This window comes from Chelonoidis abingdonii, chromosome 14, assembly GCF_003597395.2.
Source record: "Chelonoidis abingdonii isolate Lonesome George chromosome 14, CheloAbing_2.0, whole genome shotgun sequence".
NCBI lineage: Eukaryota > Metazoa > Chordata > Testudines > Testudinidae > Chelonoidis > Chelonoidis abingdonii.
The window spans coordinates 38359808-38381197 of NC_133782.1; the positions used below are offsets into that span (position 1 = coordinate 38359808).

The window sequence follows — 21390 nt, forward strand, 5'->3', positions numbered from 1 at the left end:
AGAGCTAGGGCACCCGGACTGTGCCTTGAGGGAAACAGAGCTGGCTGAATGTCTTTGTCACTGAACCGTGCCTATGCTCTTTCTTTACGAGCAACATTGAGGTCTGCTGAATTAGCAGGCTGCCTTATCTGCTTGTGATAGGTGTGACAGCATTGTATTTCAAAAATAAGGAACTGTTCTGTTAGCACCCCCGTCCCACCCCTCCTCCCAATATCATTATCATTATTAATACTATGCCGTACTTATCTACATTTGCCAGGGGTGTTTCTTGCTGGTTTTTGCAGCACTGAAGGTGGTCTTGGCTGCCAGGACCAGGCTCCCTGCCCATCTTGCTCCCCCAGGCTGAAGCTGCAGCAGCCACCAACCAGAAATTACATTCCACTGCTGGGGAAACTCACCCCTTTTTCCTCCCAGGCATGCCTCCAGCATGCTGGGGAACAGGCTTACCTGTCCTGGCTCCCCACTGCTCCCAGAAGTGGTGGGCACCTCCCTGCGGCCCCTGCGATGGCCCCTGGGGCACAGACTCTGGGAGTGGGGAAGCTACACCCTGGGAAGGCTGATGCCTCTGTCAGACAGATCCCTTTCCTGACCCTGGTCCTTCAGTGTAGCTCCAGGATGCACAGCCCCGTCCACTCGCCCCGCCATACAGAACCTGTGCACAGAAAGCAGATGGCGCTGCACTCGGGCTTGAGCATGGCCCCATCTGCTTTTCTGGCACAGCACTGAAGGGCCAGGGTCTGGAGGGGAGTGGAAAGATGCACCCATGTGTAGTGGCTCTTTGCCATTGAAATATAGGATAAAAGACATCCCATACTGATAGAGTATGGGACAGGCAATTTTCTATTTGAATGAGGGCCGTTCCCTTGTTGATAACACTGGAACTTCCGGGATAGAAGAACCGAGCAGCTGGCACAGCTCCAGCAGCCTGAACAGCGTGACATTCCAGCCTTCTACACTTAGCCACACCACCCACAAGTCTTTTGTCTCTGGATATTCCCTACCCATTTCAACTGCTGTGGGTTAGCTCACCTGACCACTCTGCTGCTGTGCTCACAGAAAACCTCCCCATAAAGTAAACAGACATTATAATTGAGACAACTGGAACAAGCAACAGGAGTTATGTAATCTTCACAGTCCTATTGGGGAGCGAGGCTTCCTGTGACACAGCGAATAATGCGGGGAAGGGAAGGCTGATTTGTTTCTGTTGAATTTTGCTAGGCTTGTGGGTCTGAGTTTCCCCTCTTGTGTTTCCTGTCAGAGCAGCAGAGAGCTCAGCACAGGAAGGAGCGTCTGTGCCCTACCCAGTTCTCTGGGTCTTGGCCCCAGGCTTAACCTGCAGAGCTCCGTTCTGTCCCCATCAGGGTGATGGCACCTCAGGCCAAACCTATCACAGTGCCCTTCTGGCTCATGTGTCTCTGCTCCATTGCCTTGGCTGGTAAGTGACCCTCTTCTGCCTACGCCTGGGATCCATTCCCCATCTCAGTCTCTCTTCCCCAGGGCTGGGTGCTGCAGGGGTCTCTTGGGATTGTGTCCCACATATCTGGATCCCATTCCCATTGCAGTTGCTCTCCTTACTACAGGGGTTCACCGCCTCTCCTATCTCCAGCTCATCTCCCCGGAGGGGGCCCCTGGGCTGCCCAGGCGGCTGAGTGTGGAGATGATGAACGACCTGGTGCTCTCAGTCTATGACAGCAACACCGGCAGGATGGCTCCCCGCAACGGCTACACCCCAGGGGACAAGAACAGTCACCAGCTCTGGACCGTGCGCAGTGCTTGGTGCCCAGTCTGGGACTCCTGGGTGGAGACCGAGTACCAGGGCCTGGTGCGTGAAGTGAACACCAGCTCCCCAAAAGCAGGTGAGTCCTTGAGCCTCAGCATTCCACTTGACCCAGGAAGGGGATGGTTGGGCGGCTCAAAGGAGGTGGAAGGGAATTGGGAGAGGACACCAGAGGGGAGTGATTCCCTGATACATAGTGGTTGAAGGGGTACTAGGACTCTGGGGTTCTCTCCCAGAGGAGTAGTTAGAGCAGGGCAAGCTGGGAGCCGGGACTCCTGGTCTCTGTTCCAGCCCTGGGAGGGGAGTGCTCTGGTGGTCAGTCCAGACACAAATTCTGGCTGATATATCTCTACCAACGGCCCATTAGGCCATTCCTTTCTGCTATTCAAAAAGGGTGCCTGGCAGGATATGCTCAAATCAGACACCACTACATTTAATACATGCTACATTATTATTCTTTATCCTTTATTCTAAATTAATTAATAAAATCCTACAACTCCAACTCTGCCCCCAGAGCCTTTCTACACGCAGGTCCTGAAGACCTGTGAGCTGGACGATGCCACTGGTGCTGTCCAAGCTGTCACCAGATATTCCCTCAATGGGGAGGACGTGCTGCGGTACCAGGCCGACCAGAATCGCTGGTTCTCGGTGCACCCAGCTGCCTGGCGAGTGGCGGAGCGCTGGAGCCTCGAAGGGGAGACTTTTGGTGTGATGAAACTGTTCACACCCCAGCGATGCAGGCTCTGGATTGAAAGTTCTGTGCCATTCATTGCTCAGAAAACAGGTGACATCTCTGCCAATGACCCTCAATTACTGACCTGCAGCCCCATTCCTTGTGATTAATAACATTTTTTTCCTCCTGCCCCCAGCCCAGCCCATAGTGCGTGTGGCTCTTGTCCCAGGAACTCAGGACCAGCCGTGCCGCCTCATCTGCCATGTGACAGGGTTCTATCCCCGTGACATTGAGGTGGTCTGGGAGCGGGGAGGCCAGTTAGCCCAGGGGGAGCAGCTGACCGGCGGGATCCAGCCAAATGGAGACCCCACCTTCCAGATCCAGGTGTCCATTGAGCTGGGGCAGAAAGGGGTCGGCCCCACTGAGCATGTGTGTGTGGTGAGACACATCAGCCTTGGGGGTGACCCCCTGAGGATGACCTGGGGTGAGTACTGGGGGGGAAGAGTGGGAAGAGGCTTGGAATGGGATGCCTCCTATTGAGGGGAGGGCATGGTGGAGGAGTGTGGGTGATGAGGGAGGCAGGTAATGCAGAGCTGGAGTTTTGTGGGTCACCAGGGGATGGTTAGACAGAGAAAGTTCTTATGGGAGGTGGAGACATGTTTTGAGGGACTCAGAGGGGAGGGAAAACCAGAGAGGGAGTAAGGGGGGGCGCTCACAGAGAGGCAGGGGAGGCAGTGAATGGGGTTTCTAGCTGCAGGACAGCCATATGGGGGATGGGTGGCTGAGCTGGGCAGACTGGGTGGGGAAGGGAGGTTGCTAGCTTAGGATTCTTGGGCATGGAGTGGGTGGGCAGGCCCCAGGGGAGGGGAAAGGTGGAAGGGATTTTGGGGGCCCATGGCTCAGTGTGTCTTGGGGCATTTCCAGATTCCCAGACCATGGGCCAAGCTCATGTCCCATTGATCATTGCTGGCTGCATCCTCACTGTGTTGGGCGCCGGGGCCCTGGGCTGGTACCTGAGCAGGAGGAAAGGTGAGTGATGCCACCAGTACCGCTCCTGAGCCCCCCTCCCCACCCTGTGCAGCATAGCACCCCCTAGGACTGAGCTCCTATCCTGCAGCACTTGGTCTCCCAGTCAAGTACCAAGCCAGCCTGGCCCTGCTTTCCTTGTGATCCCAGGGCTCTGTGCAGAGGCCTGGCTGGATATAAGGGTCATGGCTGTGGGAAACCCCCCAGCAATGTAATCCCCATTGCCCCCTGTCCCTGGTTGGGCTGGGTGGTCTAATGAAGAGCATCCCCGCCTCCTGGGAGGCATTTCTGACTCCTTTGCAGGAGGCTGCAGGGTAGGTCTGCTCCTTGCAACCTTCCCCTTCCAAGCTGGGCTGCTCCCTTTTCAACGCTGTCTCCAATTGGAACATGCTTGCAGGGTTGGAGGGGTGGGGCTAGCTGGGCCCAGTATAGTCTTTTAACCCCTTCCACCCCAGCATGGGGTTTGTATACCAGATCATACCCCTATCCACATGCACCCTCACTCCAGGGGACAGGAGCAAGCCCCAGGTGGCAGGGTCTCCAGATGAGTAAATTCCTGGTTGGGCTTCTCCTGCAGGGGACAATAAGGGGCCATATCACCAGGCGCAGACACAGCCATGGACCATCGACTCTGCTCCAGCCATGGCTAAGCCAGCAGGAGGCGCCTTTTCCACGACATTTTCTCTCCTGGATGCCACCGAGTGACCAGATGCGAAGCTGGCTGTGCCAGGGCTATCATCTGAGCCACATGGACCATCTCTGGCATAGAGGAGGTGCTGGGTGGTCAAGGATAAGGCCAATATCCCTGAGGTTACAGAGTGGGATGGGATGTACCTCTGCTGAACCTCCGTCCTGTGCTGTTCCCCACCCTCCAATCACCTCTGTGCCCCATAGATCCCAGGCCCCCTAAAACCACCCCTAGTTTCCATTCTTTGTCCTCAGCCAAGCGGCCCCTCAGTCATTCTCCACTTGCGAATTCGTGGCACATTTTGATACATCACTCATCAGTACAAGTTTCACTTTCAGAAAGTTTTTTTTATCAGATTCATGTCATATATATAAACCTCCAAGGAACTTACCTAGGTCCCTGAGGCTCTGTGTGCATGTAACTTAGGGATAAGTACACTGTCCCTGGGAGGAAGGGAAGCTGAGGCAAGACTGAGTCTGCTGGACAACTAAGAGGGAGAGAGGAGAGATGCAGTTTAGGATGACGGGCTACTGTTGACTTGCAGGAGGGTAGCAGGCAGCCTTCTCAGAGGAGGGGGCAGAGTTAAATGGTTGAGAAGTGAAAGTGCGGGAAGAAGAACAAGCCTGACCAATAGGGAGTGAGATGCCCTCCCCGGGAGCTCGGGGAGGGGGTCAGGGAAGCCATTATGGAAAGTCTGGGTGTGTGGTGACTGGGTTGGTTCAAGGCCTGCATGTAGGGTTTCCTCTGAGAACTGGCTTCTGGAGACCTGGGTCGCGATTCCTCAACTTGGTGCTTTCACTCTTCAAGTTACTCCCAGTTAGCAGAGCTTTGCTGGTAAAACTTCCCCCAGCCAGACTGAGTTAGCTCCAGTTAACTAGGTGAGATCCGTCACCACATGGCAAGCTCTGCTCCCACCAGCTGTGAGTCTGTCTGAGCGCTAAGGTAGGACACTAAAGTTTGGATTTTTAGTATAGTTTTGTAACCTGCACCTTGAGCTTTGCACCCCTTTGAGGCCAGAGGAAATCCTGGGATCAGAAGCAGCCTGATTCCTGCACAAAGGGGACACCTGCCAGTAGTGATCATCAGTCCCCTGAGGATCATCATCATCTCTGAACCTGAGGATCATTTTCAGCGTTGTGAGTACGCCGTGTTTTAGTTAGCTGGTCAGGGAAGTTGTGTAGGAGACTCCCTACTTCCTGAACTGTTGCCCTGAAGGCAGAGGGTCAGGGTTTGGGGATTTTATTACCTGCTGCCTATTAAAACAATGGAGGGACTTATCATCTTATACAGGTGTGAGTTTTTTGGGCTCTACTAAACCCAGTCAGCCAAGATGCCAACTGCGGCACAGAAGGTACCATGGTCACAGGTCATCAAGGGCCCCTACAAAGTATGTGGAGCAACTGGACACTAATTTTACATTTGCTGTATCAGGTCACATGACTGGGAAAATTCAAGGGTATTATCAGTGTGGGCACTGGTGGTCCTGAGACTAATGTTTTATCCTGTTATATTACGTTATGTTCTATCTCCTGTTTAATATAATTACTATATTTGATATACTGTATGTGTCTGTGTTATTTCTGGGGAGTCTCCAATTATCTGGCAAGTAAATGGGGGTTATCCTGTGGTTAGAATTTTCTTCCCAAGCTGCCCTGGTGACCCTGCCAAGAAGGAGCAAGGGGTTGGAGGCATGGTCATATAAATTCATATGGGAAGAAAATAATGAAGTTACACCCTGGTGAGTTGGAAGTGGGATCCAGAAGACTCTAGGCTTGTACATCAAAATCTATAAGGGGATTGTCACTAAAGGAGGTAACTGGGTGGATAGGGGATGGTATATATAGTTAAAAGCGCTTTATTAATAATTTTTAATTTGTTGCCTTTCATAATGTTAGAAGGTTTTCCCTTCACCCTCTCCCCTGGTTCTTGTCGTGCAGACAGAAAGCAGAAGACAGAAATCCAAAGTATGGGCCATGGGATGTTTATTGGGGTTAGTTCCAAGCAAGCAGATCCACAGCTTTACATGCCAGGAGAGTCTGTTCCCCAGTGTTCTGTTCCCAGCTCTGATGCCACAGAGCCTGGCCTGTGTCCCCATTCCCCTGTCCCCATTCCTACCTCCTCCTCTATAGCAGGCCCAAATATACTCTCAGTGCACACCCCTAGTGACACCCCTTACAACTTATGGTCATGTTCCATTTCGGGGGTCGAGGGTCTGGGGTCTTCATCTCACCTCTTTTGTATCCCATGAGAGGGGTAAGGAGTGAGGTTGTGCTCTGGCCAAGGCCAGGCTTTGGCTTTTAGTGTTCTTATGCCTGATCCCCATTCCCCTTGCCCCTCCTAACTGGTTGCTTAACCTTGCCAGGCAGCTTTCCAGTATATACCCACATATCACACTCCCACCATACCCTGTGACACTTTAGTTCCACCTCTTCTCTCTTTTCACCCATCTCCTCGTGGGCAGGTGTAACACAAAGGCCTGGTCTACACTACGCTGTTAAACCGATTTTAACAGCGTTAAATCGATTTAACGCTGTACCCGTCCACACTGCACTGCTCTTTATATCGATTTAAAGGGCTCTTTAAATCGATTTCTGTACTCCTACAAAACGAGAGGAGTAATGCTAAAATCGAAATTACTATATTGGAATAGTGTTAGTGTGGACGGAAATTGACATTATTGGCCTCATTATTTTACAGTAGCTACCCACAGTGCACCGCTCCAGAAATCGATGCTAGCCTCGGACCATGGATGCACACCACCGAATTAATGTGCCTAGTGTGGACGCGCACAATCGACTTTATAATATGTTTTATAAAATCGGTTTAAGCTAATTCGAATTTATCCTGTAGTGTAGACGTAGCCAAAGTGTCTTTGACTTTTGTTCTTCACACACGTTAGTATAAAATATAAAAGTATCAAAAAGTGAAACCCCAAATTCTATCTCAGGCTAACAAACAAGCCTATATACTATCACATAATATGGTACTTTTGATGTTAATTCTGGCTGAAAGCCTTCCTCATGAAATGGATCAAGTAGTTCTGCTGCTAGCTTCTGTTGAAATGCTTGGTCATGTTCCCACAGCATCTCTGTCAGTTTGCTTTCTGAGCGACACACCAGTCCCAGACATCTTGACTCCCCTTCCAATTCCACCAAGCTGCCTTTGGTTTCACTGCTGCCCCACCTTGGCAGACTCATGCATTTAAAAGTTTTCTTTTTTGTGCATAACATCTTTAATTGTTTTGTAACCATTTTTGACCAAACACCGCTGACTACAGACTGGCGAAATGTAACACTTTGCCTACTAATAAACTAAATATTACTCAATGATAATTTCAGTAGATATAACCCTAAGCTACTTGTTGGATTTGTTTTTAATCAAGGGGTTTACAATGTTTTATATAATTGCTTAGTTTTAATGCAATTATTCTTTTTCCATTTACAAAAAACTGCCATATGGGTTTGTACTTTCTAACAGTGATAACTTTACGTCATGACTAAACAGAACTTTTGGATAAGAGTGTTAATGGTTAAGCTCTATTCTTATGTTCACTGATCTGTCTTGGTGCTGGGTAGGTTTTTGCATCTGAAGCACACAGCAGTCTGAAAAAGAAAATGAAACCTATCATGGCTCCTTGTTGGAGCTTCTATGGGTTTTAAATTAAATAGCATGTCTTATTGAGAGTTGTTTGGTCCATTTGCGATAAACACTCCATGTTTCATGGGAAGGCATCTTACCTCCATAGTGCAACCCTTACCCCTTATGTACCATAAAATCATGTTAGCCATATTCATTTTCACACAAAGTGTAACTGGTTATTATGTGCTTATAGTTTTTCCATGTAACCCCATCAAAGTGATTGCCTGGTCACACCGAGCCATCTTAAGGCTTCATGTTCTTAACATTTCTATTTTTGTGCCCCTCACCTTGCAGTTACTCCTTACTGGTAGAAAGGTTTTCACTGAAACTTTCCGAAAAGGAACCATGTCTCATGACATGAGAACTGCTTTAATTACTTGATGTTAAAGAGGAACAAAGATGGTGTCATCTGTGGCAACTTCCGCCCCATATTGCAATTGAATACAGATTGACAGAACAAGGAGTAATGGTCTCATTTTGCAGTGTGGGAGGTTTAGGTTGGATATTATTATAAACTTTTTCACTAGGAGTGTGGTTAAGCATTGGAATGGGTTACCTAGGGAGGTGGTGGAATCTCCTTCCTTAGAAGTATTTAAGGTCAGGCTTGACAAAGCCCTGGCTGGGATGATTTAGTTGGTGATTGGTCCTGCTTTGAGCAGGGGGTTGGACCAGATGACCTCCTGAGGTCCCTTCCAACCCTGATATTCTATGATTCTAATTATAATTGCAGAAAATTTAGCAACACGATTAAACATCACCATCCCATCAATCGTACACACATGAGGTTGGTTTTATTAAAGGAAGATTGGTTGCTGATAATATGAGAAAAATTGTATGTCCACTTCCTTTGATGAAGTGGTGAACTAGGTAATGAACTTACCCTGACCAGGTGTCTGACCAGTGCAAGATGGGTCAGTTCTGCGGTGCAAGATTGGTGAGCTGGAGGAAACTGGCTGAAAGCTCTCTATTATTGTTTCATGAGTGGCTGGGAGATCATTCATATAACTTAGTTGGTTGTGTCCTTAGTTGGATGTGTCCCTTAGGTGGCTGTGTAAGTGAAGTACCTACCAGAGGATTGTACCTTTACATCAGCATCACAGTGTGAGAGACAGCCCAGGTTGTTGGATTTGGAGGGCTCAGCAGTCCCACAATACAGGGTGCACCCAGGGGACGCCATCACACTCTGACTAAGGACGAAATCTCAACTGAACTACATTTGCTAGTTCAGGGGGCATGGGTGCCAAAGCCCAGTGGAGTTGAAAGAGGGTGGGGACAAATACTTGTACTTCGTGGTGTGGGCCCTCCCTAAGGGTCCTAGACATCCTTTGACCCTTCCTGTTTCCAGCCTTGTTGCAGACCAATAGGGCTGAAATCACTGATAACCAGGCCTAAGCATTAGACCTGCCTTGGGACAGTGTCTTTGATGCAAGAGACTGCCCAGCCTGCACTAGCCATGAGACTCCCCCGCTAACAGCTGAAACAACTGAGAGCTCTGTTACATGGTGGGACATCAACACATCCCAAAGGGTGCAGAGCAGAGTGGTGAGTAGCCATCAGGGCAGCTGTCAGGGTCACAAAGGACCATCAGGGCAGCCGGGGAAGTGGTGAGTGGCTGGTAGGGCGGCCGGCCGAGCAGAGTGCAGCGGTGAGTGACCAGCAGGCTGGCCAGTGGAGCACAGAGGTGAGTGGATGGCAGGGGAGCCGGCAGAGTGGAGCAGTGAGCAGCCAGAAGAACGGCTAATACTGGAGAGAGCCCTGGACAGCTGAGGAAGCAAGGTGCCCGCCCGCTGCCAGGGTAGGAGGAAGGTTCTGCAGATGCACCTCTGAAGTCTGGGTCTTCACTGATCAAGAACAACAACTGTGGGTGAGATGCACTGGAGGAAGAAGAGAGGGACATGTTAAAGGAAGTTTTGGTTGCTGGACTTAAGAACTTGAGGCAAAAGGACACTGTCCAGCGTACTCTAGGGTAGGTGTTTTGCTCATGATTTTATGCTTACAACTCCTGCTTGCGGCATTCCCCCAAGTTAATGCCAAGTTATCTTCCACCTTTTATTTAAAATTTTATTTTCTACAATCAGACTCTGTTCTTGCAACAGGTAAAGTATTGCCTCTATAGACACCCAGTGGAGGGTGCATAACTGTCCTTGGGTACTCAGTGAGGGTTCAAGCCAGTTTTGTGTTGTATTGTTGAAAACAAACTCCTAGATATTGAACCTGGCCCTTGTTGCTGCTGACTCCAACTGGCAGAAGGGTTAAACCATATTCATTTTCACATGAAGTGTAACTGTTGTTTTGGGCTTATAGTTTTTCCATATATCCATATCAAAGTGATTGTCTGATCACTTAGAGACATACCTTAAGGCATCATGCTATTAACATTTCTGTTTGTGCAGTTCCACTTTCCTCTTACTCCTTACTCTTGGCATGAGGACTGCTTTAATTACTTTAATCTTAATGATGAACAAAGATGGCTGCAACTGTGCCCCATATCCCTGTTGAATACAGATAGTAAAATAATTGCAAAACATTTAGTGACATGACTGAATATCATCATACCACCTATTATTAACAGATCAGGTTGGTTTTATTGAAAGAAGTTTGGCTGCTGATGATACTAGAAAAATTGCTCACCTGATCCAGCAAATTCAGATCTCCCATGTACCCTTCATAACCTTATCTCTCAATACAGGGAAAGCATTTGATAGGGTCGAGTGGCCTTATCGAATGGCTGTACTAAAAAATTCAGATTTGGACCAATATTCCTGACCTGGGTCACAGTATTATAAAACTCTCTTTGCCCAGCACTATCAACACAATTATTTCTCCCACATTTCACCGAAAGAGAGGGACATGACTGGGCTGTCCCCTCTCACTCCTCTGTTTTAATCTCACTCTTGAACCACTGGCAATGTACATACATCAGCACTCAGCTGTGTGACTATAAATAGGAAAGAATAGAAAATCAGTGTATATGCCAGTAATGTTTTTGTACTGTTGAAGAATCCATCCTCATCAATCCTATCGTTACTGAATGTAGTTGATATTTTTGGAAAGATCTCTCATTTTTGTATTAACTAGAACAAATCAAAAGCTATGGATATATCCCAAAGACCAGATACTTCTTAGTTTCAGCGTTTTCCATTACAAGTATGCAAGGAAATATTTTGCTGATGTGTTAAAATTTGTCCTATATATTAAAAGAAATTTACAGAGATATAGAGAGGTAGTATCTTCTTCCTTTAGCCTTTTGGGGATAATAGAAGCAGTTGTATGGAGAGATTTTGGCAAACCAGTAAAGTGCCTGAAACCACGATTGCTTATTGCTAAAAGCAGCCAACTAAGCAGGCCATAAAGTGGCCATGCAGCAGCCTCAGCTTGACCAAGGCAGGAGTGGAGGGGGGTTTGGGTGCCCCAGAAAGGGCAGCTTGACTCCGCCTCCTTCCTGATAAGAATTGTGCTGAAGTTGCTGATACATGCATTTTAGAAGAGCAGGATGTGCCCCCAGGAATGTCTTTTAGGGCCTTAAGGCTGCAAACTCTGGAAAAACCCACACCTGGTTAATCAATAATCAGAAGGAACCTCTTGCTTGACTGTTGAAACTGCTTGCTTAACAAGGTTTCTTTAAGTGACATGTCATTATATTACTCAATGTATAAATAAGGGGAAAAAGTTTGAGGTGGTTGGACTGGTCTCTTCCTCTGGATGCATCTTGTGTTCTGCACCGGCAGACGGGCTGCCGCTGTGCCACTCTAGAGCCACACTCAGCTTTGGTAATTATTGAGGGTTGGGGGCGTTTTACTAACCTGTTGCGGACATGTGTAAGTGCTTGAGACTAAGTTTAGCTTTAAGTGAAAGCACTCTTGTGTTGTCCTGTTTGTGCAAGCCATCTATCGGTTGGATGGCCGTGTCTCCCCTGATTTATTTCCTGACACCACCTCGCACCGAGTAAAAGTTACCAAGAGCTTTGGGTTGAAAGAACCCCGGATAACACAGTCAGAATGAATATCTGTCCAAGAACGACCTATCTCATGCCTATTGCCTTTCAAGGTCACTCCCTTACTCTTTGCTCAAACAAATAGGCTTCTCATGCAATTGCATGAGAGAAAAGGCAGCTTCGCTTGTCATACAAGACCTTTAAAAAACACTGGGCAACTGGAAATATGGAATTGCCAGATTTGTATCTATATTATCCAGCATTCCTAATACACCCAATTGTAATATGGCTTCCCTCCACTAGCACCGTATATACACTGGCCAGGTTTAAGATTGAAAAAGCTTAGCTATGGCATTTGGTTCCCTCTCTTCTTTTATATATAGATCACAACCTAACCACTTAGATGCTGCAGGATGGGCGAAATGTGACGCCAGCACAGGCTACCTCTCTCCATGCAGATCAGCCTGTCATCAGGAATCCCCTTCTCATGGCCCACTCCTTCCTCTTCTGCAAGCTTATGGTACCTTGTGTGTGATGGGTTCAGTCACAGAGACCCCCTTGGGAGTGTTACCTGATGTGCTAAGACTACATCTGAGTTCCTTTTCTCTGCCAGTTTGGGCCTCCAGAACCCTGCCTTGTTGAGCCGGAAACGCAAGCCTGCTGCAGCACAGTCCCAGAGTCTGAACCATGCCCCTAAAACTGCAGACTTCACTGAGAATAACTGCTGTCTCCAGGGAGATATGCACAGCTGTTTGCTCCCCCAGGTATTAATCACTTACTCTGGGTTAATTAATAAACAAAAGTGATTTTATTAAGTATAAAAAGTAGGATTTAGGTGGTTCCAGTAATAACAGACAGAACAAAGTAAGTTACCAAGCAAAATAAAACAAAACGCGCAAGTCTAAGCTTAATACATTAAGAAACGGAATGCAGGTAAATCTCACCCTCAAAGATGTTCCAATTAGCTTCTTTCACATACTAGACGTCTTCTTATTTTGGGCCCAATCCTTTCCCATGATACAGACCTTGTCAGTTCCAGCAGGCATCTTAGATGAAAAGCAGGGGATTCCACATTACTGGGACCTTCTTTGTTCGGTTCCACCCCCTTTAATAGCTTTGGAAGAAGGCGGGAATCCCTTGTCTCTCTCTGGGTTCCCACTCCTCCTTCTCAATGGAAAAGCACCAGGTTAAAGCTGGATTCCAGTTCAGGTGACATGATCACATGTCCTGGGAGACTTCATTACCCACTTGCTGGCACACACGAATACAAGAAGTCTTACATGTAACCAGAGCCATTTACTACCAATTGTCCTGGTTAATGGGAACCATCAAGATTCCAAACCACCATTAATAGCCCACACTTTGCATAATTACAATGGGACCTGAGAATTATACTTCATAGTCCTAGTTTCAGATACAAGAATGATACATTCATACAAATAGGATGATCACACTCAGTAGATTACAAGCTTTGTAATGATACCTTACAAGAAACCTTTTGCATAAAGCATATTCCAGTTATATCCACCCTTATAAACATATTTTTATAAAAATATGGGGTACAACGTCACATTGTGATCCAGGAAATGGCCAGATTCCACCGGTTTCTTATCCTACGGTGATCAGCTTCAAACCTGCATGCTGCATGTCTTTGAGAGCACCGCATTCATTTGCCTCCACATCAGCTAGTAAAATACAGATTTTTCACAAACAACCAACGGAAGGCTTGCCAGCCACCAGTTCTCATTTGCAATCCACACCTCATCCACAGCCACAACCTTTCTCCCTATACCTGTGCCCCTCACCCACATCCTCCACATCCAAATATAGTAGAGAGCGAAAAACCTTGAAGCATGGGGCCTGGCGCAGGGCCTGAGGCCTGAACCAAAGGCTGTGAACCAGAGTAATATAATGTAAATGGCAAAATAATAATATGCTGGATATTTATGTAAAGACATTTCAGAAGGCTAGTACAGATACACCCCAATCTAGTAAAAGCTAAGATGGTTTGATGGAACAATGTATAGGGATATTTTGTCAAAGATATCAGGAACAAGGGAAGGTAACAAGCAGATATCATGAAACACATCAGGTGGTATGTAAGTTGTTTGTCTCGGTCAATGAATATTGGGGCACTTTGCCTTATCCCTATGTGTGGCCAAGGGACAACAGAGACTCCCACTGCTGACTGAACCGCTCCTTGTCATCGGGCACTTGTGTGTTAGTTTACCTGTCACCATGGAGCCAGGGTGTTAGGACTGTGCCTCGAAGGCAATGCACCTGGCCGCGTGCCTTTGTCACCATACTGTGCCTATCGTCTTTTTTTATGAGCTATTAGGGTTGCTAACATTGTTTTTAAAACATAAGGGATGGTTTTCTTAGCACCCCTGCTTCACCCCTCCTCCTGATATCATTATCATTAATAATATCAAGCAGGACTCACCTACATCCACCAGGGGTGTTTCTTGCTGGTTTTTGTAGCACAGATGGTGGTCTTGGCTGCCAGGACCAGCTCCCTACCCGTCTCATTCCCCCAGGCTACAGCTGCAGCAGCCACCAACCAGCAGTTATGCTCCTCTGCTGGGATATGGACAGAGACTCTGTGAGCAGGGAGGTTATACTCTGGGACTACTTACGCCCCGGCCAGACAGAGCCCCTTCTTGACCCTGGCCCTTCAGCGCAGCCCCAGGGCACTCAGTTCCATCCACTTGCACAGGGAAAACAGATGGGGCTGCACTCAGGGGCTTGAGCATGATCCAGTCTGCTTTCCCTGCCCAGCACTGAAGGGCCAGGGTCCGAAGCAGTGTGGAAAGATGCACTCCTGTACTGATCCTCTGCTGTTGAACTAGAGGAGAAACAGCATCCCCTACTGACTGAGTATGGGACAGGCAATTTTCTATTTGAATGAGGGCCGTTCCCTTGTTGATAACACTGGAACTTCCGGGATAGAAGAACCGAGCAGCTGGCACAGCTCCAGCAGCCTGAACAGCGTGACATTCCAGCCTTCTACACTTAGCCACACCACCCACAAGTCTTTTGTCTCTGGATATTCCCTACCCATTTCAACTGCTGTGGGTTAGCTCACCTGACCACTCTGCTGCTGTGCTCACAGAAAACCTCCCCATAAAGTAAACATGTTATAATAGAGACAACTAGGAACAAACAGCAGGAGTTATTCAAGCTTTATGGTCTTGTTGGAGAGTGAGGCTTCCTGTGACGCAGCAAGAAGTACAGGTTGATTTGTCTGTCTTGAAGTTTGCTCGGCCTGTGGGGCTGGATTTCCTCTCTTGTGTTTCCTGTCAGAGCAGCAGAAAGCTCAGCATAGGGAGGGACAGCCGTGCCCTCTCCTATTCTCTGGGTCCTGGCCCCAGACACCACCCTGTACAGCTGGAGTCCTACCCCCTCCACGGTGATGGCTCCTTGGACCAAGCCCACCTTGGTCTCCTTCTGGCTCCTGTCTCTCTGCTCCATCACCCTGGCTGGTAAGTGACCCCTGTTCATAGAATCGGAAGAGACCTCAGGAGGTATCTAGTCCAACCCCCTGCTCAAAGTAGGACCAATCCCCAGATTTTTGCCCCACATCCCTAAGTGGCCCCCTCAGGGATTGAACTCACAATCTTGGGTTTAGGAGGCTAATGCTCAAACCACTGAGCTATCCCCCTGATCGTTCATCCCTGTGAACAGGAAGAACACTATCAAATATGACAGACAGCACAATTCAAGCAATGGATTCCTGGGTACATCTGGCATGTTGTTTGACATAAATGAGTTAAACAAAACATCAGAATTCTGCAAGTCCAACCTCAGTCCCATTTCCTATCCCAGTCATTTTCCCCAGGGCTGGGTGCTGCAGGGTCCCCTTGGGTTCGTGTCTTACATACCTAGGTCCCGTTCCCATCCCAGACTTTCTCCTTCCTACAGGGGTTCACCATATGTCCTATCTCCAGCTCATCTCCCCGCAGGCAGCCTCTGGTCTGCCCAAGCGACTGCAAGTGATGAGGGTGAATGACCTGGTGCTCTCAGTCTATGACAGCAACACACGCAGGCAAGCTCCCCGCAATGGGTACATCCCAGGGAACCAGGAAAGCCAGCAGTTCTGGAATGCACGCACGGCTGGGTGCCTGGCTTGGGACTCCTGGGTGGAGACCGAGTACCAGGGCCTGGTGCGGGAGATGAACGCCAGCTCCCCAAAGGCGGGTGAGTTCCCATTCCTCAGAACTAGGAATAGTTGGGCAACTCAAAGGAGGTGGGAGGGAGCTGAGGGAGGGCATGAGAGGGGAGTGACTTTCCTGATACATAGTGGTTAGAGTCAGGGAGGGAGGCTGGGATCCAGGACTTCTCAATTCTTTTCCCAGCTCTGGGAGAGGAGTGGGGCTTGGTGGATTGCAGGGTGGGGAGTGCTGGGAGTCAGGAATCCTGAGTTCTGTGCATGGGAAAATTTCTCCCCCACACTGTCCCCTGGTGGCAGCTCCATGCTCAGTTGCTCACAAAGCCGTTCTTCCCCCAGAGCCCTACTACATGCAAATCCTAAAGACCTGTGAGCTGGACGATGCCACTGGTGCTGTCCGAGCTGTCACCAGATATTCCCTCAATGGGGAGGACCTGCTGCAGCATCAGACTGATCAGAACCGCTGGTTCTCAGTGCACCCAGCAGCCTGGCGAGTGGCAGAGCGCTGGAACCGCGGAGGGGAGACTTCTGCTATGCTGAACCACCTCCCACTGCAGCAATGCAGATTCTGGATGGAGAGGTCTGTGCCGTTCACCACTCAGAAGACAGGTGACAGCTCTGCCAGTGCCCCTCAGTCTTGACTTGCAGTCGCCTGCTATCCCATTCCCTGTGACTAATATTGCTTCCTCGCCCTCCTCCCAGCCCCTGCCAGTGCCCCTCAGTCTTGACTTGCAGTCGCCTGCTATCCCATTCCCTGTGACTAATATTGCTTCCTCGCCCTCCTCCCAGCCCAGCCCTCAGTGCATGTGGTCTTCGTCCCAGAGACCCAGGACCGGCAGCAGCGCCTCATCTGCCACGTGACGGGGTTCTATCCCCGTGATATCGAGGTGACCTGGGAGCGGGGGGGCCAGGTGGCCCTGGGGGAGCAGCTGACCAGCGGGATCCGACCAAATGGGGACCCCACTTTCCAGATCCAGGTGTCCATCGAGCTGGGGCAGGAGGGGGTCAGCCCCGCAGAGCATGTGTGTGTAGTGAGACACAGCAGCCTGGGGGATGCCCCTCTGAGGATGACCTGGGGTGAGTACGGGGGGGTGGGGGGTGGGAAGAACAGGCGGAGCAGTAGGGAGAAGCTAGGAATGGGGCCACTCCTACTAAGGGAGGAGATGGAAACAAGGGACAGGGGAAAAGGGAGTTGGGAAGTGCAGAGGGACCATTTTGTGGGGTACCAGGATATGGGTAGGCAGAGAGAGGTACTAGGGGTAGGTAGAGACGTGTTTTGGGGGGTTCAAAGGGGAAGGGCAGGTAGAGGAGCACAATGGGGCATTCAGAGATGAGGGGAAAGCACAGAGTGTTTTGGGCAGCTGGCAAATAATGAGGGCGATGCAGAGAAGGGTTTATAGTGGGACACGGAGGGGAGGGAAAATGAGAGAGTGGGGCTCACAGACTGGGAGGGGAAGGACAGAAAGGCCTGTCTAGATGCAGGGCAGACACATGGGGGATGGGTGGCGGGGAGGGCCAGTTCAACCAGGGGATGGAGGCACTAGCCCAGAGTTATCAGGCAGGTGCAGGGGCAGGACCCAGGGGAAGTGAGAGGCAAAAGGACTTTGGGGCACCATGGCTCAGTCTGTCTCGGGACATTTCCAGATTCCCAGGCCACAGGCCAACCTGGTATCCTGGTGATTGTTTCTGTCTGCATCCTTGCGCTGCTGGGAATTGGGGCCCTGGGCTGGTACCTGAGGAGGAAGCCAGGTGAGTGACGCCCCCCTTCCCTGCAGCACAGCTCGTGCCCTGCAGCACAGTGTTCCCTAGAGCCACACTGGGATAATGGGGTCAGCACTGACTGGTGGGGGAGGGCGCCCCCTGCTGAACCCCTACTCTGCAGCACTTGGTCTCCCAGCCAAGTACCAAGCCAGCCTGGCCCTGCTTAGCATCAGATCCGAGGGGCTCTGTGCTGGACCCTGGCTGGATAAAGGGGGAATGGCTGTGGGAAGCTGCCCCCCAGCTGTGGTCCCCATTGTCCACACACACACACACACCCTTGTTCCCAGGAAGCAGGGTCTCCAGATGAGTCAATTGTTTCAGGGGCCCAGAAGGGGCCGTATCACCCAGCACAGACACAGCCAGAGACTGTCGACTCTGCTCCAGCCACTGCTAAGCCAGCAGGAGGTTCCTCATCCACAGCACTTTCTCTCCCAGATGTCACTGAGTGACCAGACACAGAGCCGGCTGCGCAATGGCCATCACCGCAGACTGGAGCCACATGGTCCATCCCTGGCAAAGGGGAGGTGCAGTGGGTGGGGGGTAACGAATAAGACCAAAATCCCTGAAGTACAGGGTGGGAAGCGTGATGTTGCACTACATATGTTTTATGGAAATATGCTTCTGAATGTGAATATGATGTAAATGGAATATGCTTTATGCAAATGGTACCTTGTATCGTGTCCTTAGGAAGCTTGTAATCTACTAAATGTGTTCATCCTATTTGTTTGCATATATTATTCCTATATGTGGAGTTAGGAGAATAAGATATAAACTTGTATTGCTGTTGTAGTCACACCAGTGAGGACTGTCAATGAGGCATTAGGAACTTGATAGGTCCCATTGACTAGGACAATTGGTTGTAAATCGTTTATTTATCTGCAAGCCTTTTGTGTGTGTGGGCTAACCCAGGAAGAATGGAGACTGGGGTCTTAGAATCATAGTTGGAAGGGACTTCAGGACGTTATCTAGTCCAGTCCCCTGCTCAAAGTGGAACCAATCCCCAGATATTTGCCCCACATCCCTAAATGGCCCCCTCAAGGATTGAGCTCCCAACACTGGGTTTAGCAGGCCAATACTCAAGCCACTGAACTATTCCTCTCCTCTGCCTCTTACACTGACATGTGACCATGTCACATGATACCGGAATTCAGCTTAGTCTTCGTACTTTTCCACTGATGAGGCGGTGGTGGGGACCAAGCACAGACAAAAGATTCCCCACTTGTGCCAAAGTTATAAAAGAGGGTGGAACAGGAGAAAGGGGGCCGCCAGTCAATAGAAAACCCCTGCTTACCACCTGAGATGTCTGCTGGAACTAGCAAGGACTGTACGAGGGGAAAGGATTGCACCCAGACTAGGAAGGAGTCTAGTCTGTGAAAGAAGCTTATTGGAACATCTCTGAGAGTGAGATATTACCTGCAATCAGTTTCTTAATGTATTGGGCTTAGACTTGCGTGTTTTTCCTTTATTTTGCTTGGTGACTCACTTTGTTCTGTTATTACTCGAAACCTAAATCTGTTATTACTTGAAACATTAATCCTACTTTTTATACTTAATAAAATCACTTTAGATTATTAATAAACATAGAGTAAATGATTAATACTTGGGGGAGCAAACAGCTGTGCATATCTCTCTATCAGTGATATAGAGGGTGAACAACTGAAGCTTTATACAGAGTAAAACGGATTTAGTTGGGGTTTGGATCCCATAGGGAACTGTGTGTCTGGGTGCTGGAGAGAAGTAGCCTGCTGAGCTGTTTTCAGTTAGGTTTGCAGCTTTGGGGGCATGCCCCAGACCCGGGGTCTGTGTTGCAGCAGGTGCCCCCCGTTACCTTATTGCTGGGCTATGCTCTGAATTACAGGCGTTCCCCCTGGCCCCACACCCCGGCACGTGGCTCCTCTATTTTTGTGTCTGCCAGTTTGCTACTTACCAGTAGAAAGGTCTTCACTGAAACATTCCAAAAAGGAACCATGCCTCATGATACGAGAACTGCTTTAATTAATTACTTGAATATTAAAGAGGAACGTCATAAACAGATGGTTAAGGCTTAATGCCTCTTTTACCTGTAAAGGGTTAAAAAGTTCACTTAGCCTAGCTGACACCTGACCAGAGGAACCAATGGGAGAACAAGACGTTTCAAAAGGAAGGAGGGAAGTTTTTCCTTTGTTCGAGAGTTATAGTTTCAGCCGGAGTGAAAAAGATCAAGGAACCAGCCTCTGATAAGCGTAGGAAGTTTTAGAAAGGGATAAATAGGTTTCTGTTTATTTCTTTGTAGCCTGTCTTATGCAAATTGAGGTAGAATCAAATTGGGTATTTGAGTATTTTTTTTGTGTGTGTAACTAAATTTGTGCCCAGGGGAACATCCTTTGTGTTTTGAATCTGTTGCCTGTGAGAGTAGCTGGTATGCTAATCTCTCCCAGAGGGTTTTCTTTTACCTTTCTTTTCTTTAATTAAAAGCCTTTTTTCTTAATACCTGATTGATTTTTCCTTGTTTTTTAGATCCAAAGGGATTGGATCTGGACTCACCAGGGATTGGTGGGGGGAAAGGAGGGGAGATGGTTAATTTCTCCTTGTTTAAAGATCCAAGGGGTTTGGATCTGTGTTCACCAGGGATTTGGTGAAGTGCCTCAAGACTACCCAGAACTAAGCTAGTAATTAAGCTTAGAAGTGTCCATGCAGGTCCCCACATCTGTACCCTAAAGTTCAGAGTGGGGAAAGAACCTTGACAAGGAACAAAGACGATTTCAACTGTAGTGCCTTCCATTTCATATTTCTATTGAACACATATTGCCAAATAATTGCAAAAATATTAGTGACACAACTGAACACCATTATCCCATGAATTATACACACAGATGAGCTTGGTTTCATTAAAGGAAGATAGGGCTGCTGATAATATGAGAAAAATCACTCACTTGATCCAACAAACTCAGATGTCAGATGTACCCTCCATAGACTTATCCCTAAATGCAGAGAAAGCATTTGATAGGGTTGAGTGGCCTTATCTAATGGCAGTCTTTAAAAAATACAGACTTTCAGCATTTTCCATATTCCTGAATTGGGTCAATGTCTTACACAACTCTCCCTGCACTTCACTTCAACTAATGGGAATTATTTCTCCCACTTTTCTGCTAAAAAGAGCACCAAGACAAGGCTCTCCCCTCTCACTCCTCCTTTTTAATCTCACTCTTGAACTCATTGACAAGCTACATACATCAGCACTCAGCCATTGAAGGTGTTTGTATAAACAGGAAAGAACACAAAATCAGTTTATATGCTAATGGCATTTTTGTACTATTGAAGAATGCCTCCTTATAAATCTGATTGCTATTGAACGTAGCTGATGATCTCTTTTGGAAACATTTCTGATTTTTGCCTTAACTGGAATAAATTAAAAGTTATGAATATATCCAAAAGATCTCTCCTTCTCAGTTTCAGCATTTTCCATTGCAAATATGCAAGGAAATGTTACTGAGGCCTTAAAATTAATCCTAATCTTCCCAGAATTGTTTCTATAAGTATGGACTATATATTCAAAGAAATTTCCAAGGCTGTACAGAGGTGGCATCTCCCCCCGCTATCCTTACTGGAGAGTACAGAAACAGTCATAATGAATATCTGGGCAAGAGTGTCTTATATCATCAGACCTTTCAAGGTCTCCTTTTTGCTTTTGCTCAAATAAAGAGGCTTATCATCCCATTTATATAGGATAAAAAAGAACCTTGCT

At 48.3% G+C, this 21390-nt stretch overlaps 2 protein-coding genes and 1 long non-coding RNA gene across 4 annotated transcripts; 2 read left to right on the top strand and 1 right to left on the bottom strand.

The window, feature by feature from the left end:
* The first annotated feature begins 938 nt into the window (after positions 1 to 938).
* Positions 939 to 5719, top strand: LOC116821543 (H-2 class II histocompatibility antigen, E-S beta chain-like). 2 transcript variants are annotated; one of them, XM_075072386.1, is made up of 6 exons: positions 939 to 1435; positions 1581 to 1856; positions 2292 to 2561; positions 2647 to 2934; positions 3375 to 3479; positions 3985 to 4064. In XM_075072386.1, the coding sequence occupies exons 1-6, from the start codon at positions 1366 to 1368 to the stop codon at positions 4026 to 4028; spliced, it is 1053 nt and encodes a 350-aa protein (XP_074928487.1). In that variant the 5' UTR covers positions 939 to 1365; the 3' UTR covers positions 4029 to 4064. The 2 variants fall into 2 exon arrangements, with proteins under 2 accessions (XP_074928487.1, XP_032630752.1); XM_032774861.2 differs by having other exon boundaries at positions 1024 to 1435; positions 4054 to 5719.
* Positions 5720 to 12522: 6803 nt separating this feature from the next.
* LOC142047744 (uncharacterized) lies at positions 12523 to 14316 on the bottom strand. The gene is made up of 2 exons (XR_012657020.1): positions 14181 to 14316; positions 12523 to 13628 (listed from the first exon to the last, which is right to left on the bottom strand). It is a non-coding gene; the product is annotated as an uncharacterized LOC142047744 (long non-coding RNA).
* A 382-nt stretch (positions 14317 to 14698) lies between these two features.
* Positions 14699 to 20135, top strand: LOC116821544 (major histocompatibility complex class I-related gene protein-like). The gene is made up of 6 exons (XM_032774862.2): positions 14699 to 15219; positions 15659 to 15934; positions 16245 to 16514; positions 16695 to 16982; positions 17550 to 17654; positions 17988 to 20135. The coding sequence occupies exons 1-6, from the start codon at positions 15150 to 15152 to the stop codon at positions 18113 to 18115; spliced, it is 1137 nt and encodes a 378-aa protein (XP_032630753.1). The 5' UTR covers positions 14699 to 15149; the 3' UTR covers positions 18116 to 20135.
* Positions 20136 to 21390: the final 1255 nt, after the last annotated feature.

Excerpts from the sequence above, each read along its gene's own strand:
- LOC116821543 (XM_032774861.2), top strand. The coding sequence starts at position 1,366 with ATGGCACCTCAGGCCAAACCTATCACAGTGCCCTTCTGGCTCATGTGT. Across the intron at positions 1,436-1,580 it reads CTGCTCCATTGCCTTGGCTG|GGGTTCACCGCCTCTCCTAT; the intron begins GTAAGTGACCCT and ends TCCTTACTACAG. Across the intron at positions 1,857-2,291 it reads CACCAGCTCCCCAAAAGCAG|AGCCTTTCTACACGCAGGTC; the intron begins GTGAGTCCTTGA and ends CTCTGCCCCCAG.
- LOC116821544 (XM_032774862.2), top strand. The coding sequence starts at position 15,150 with ATGGCTCCTTGGACCAAGCCCACCTTGGTCTCCTTCTGGCTCCTGTCT. Across the intron at positions 16,515-16,694 it reads GTTCACCACTCAGAAGACAG|CCCAGCCCTCAGTGCATGTG; the intron begins GTGACAGCTCTG and ends CCCTCCTCCCAG. Across the intron at positions 16,983-17,549 it reads CCCTCTGAGGATGACCTGGG|ATTCCCAGGCCACAGGCCAA; the intron begins GTGAGTACGGGG and ends GGACATTTCCAG.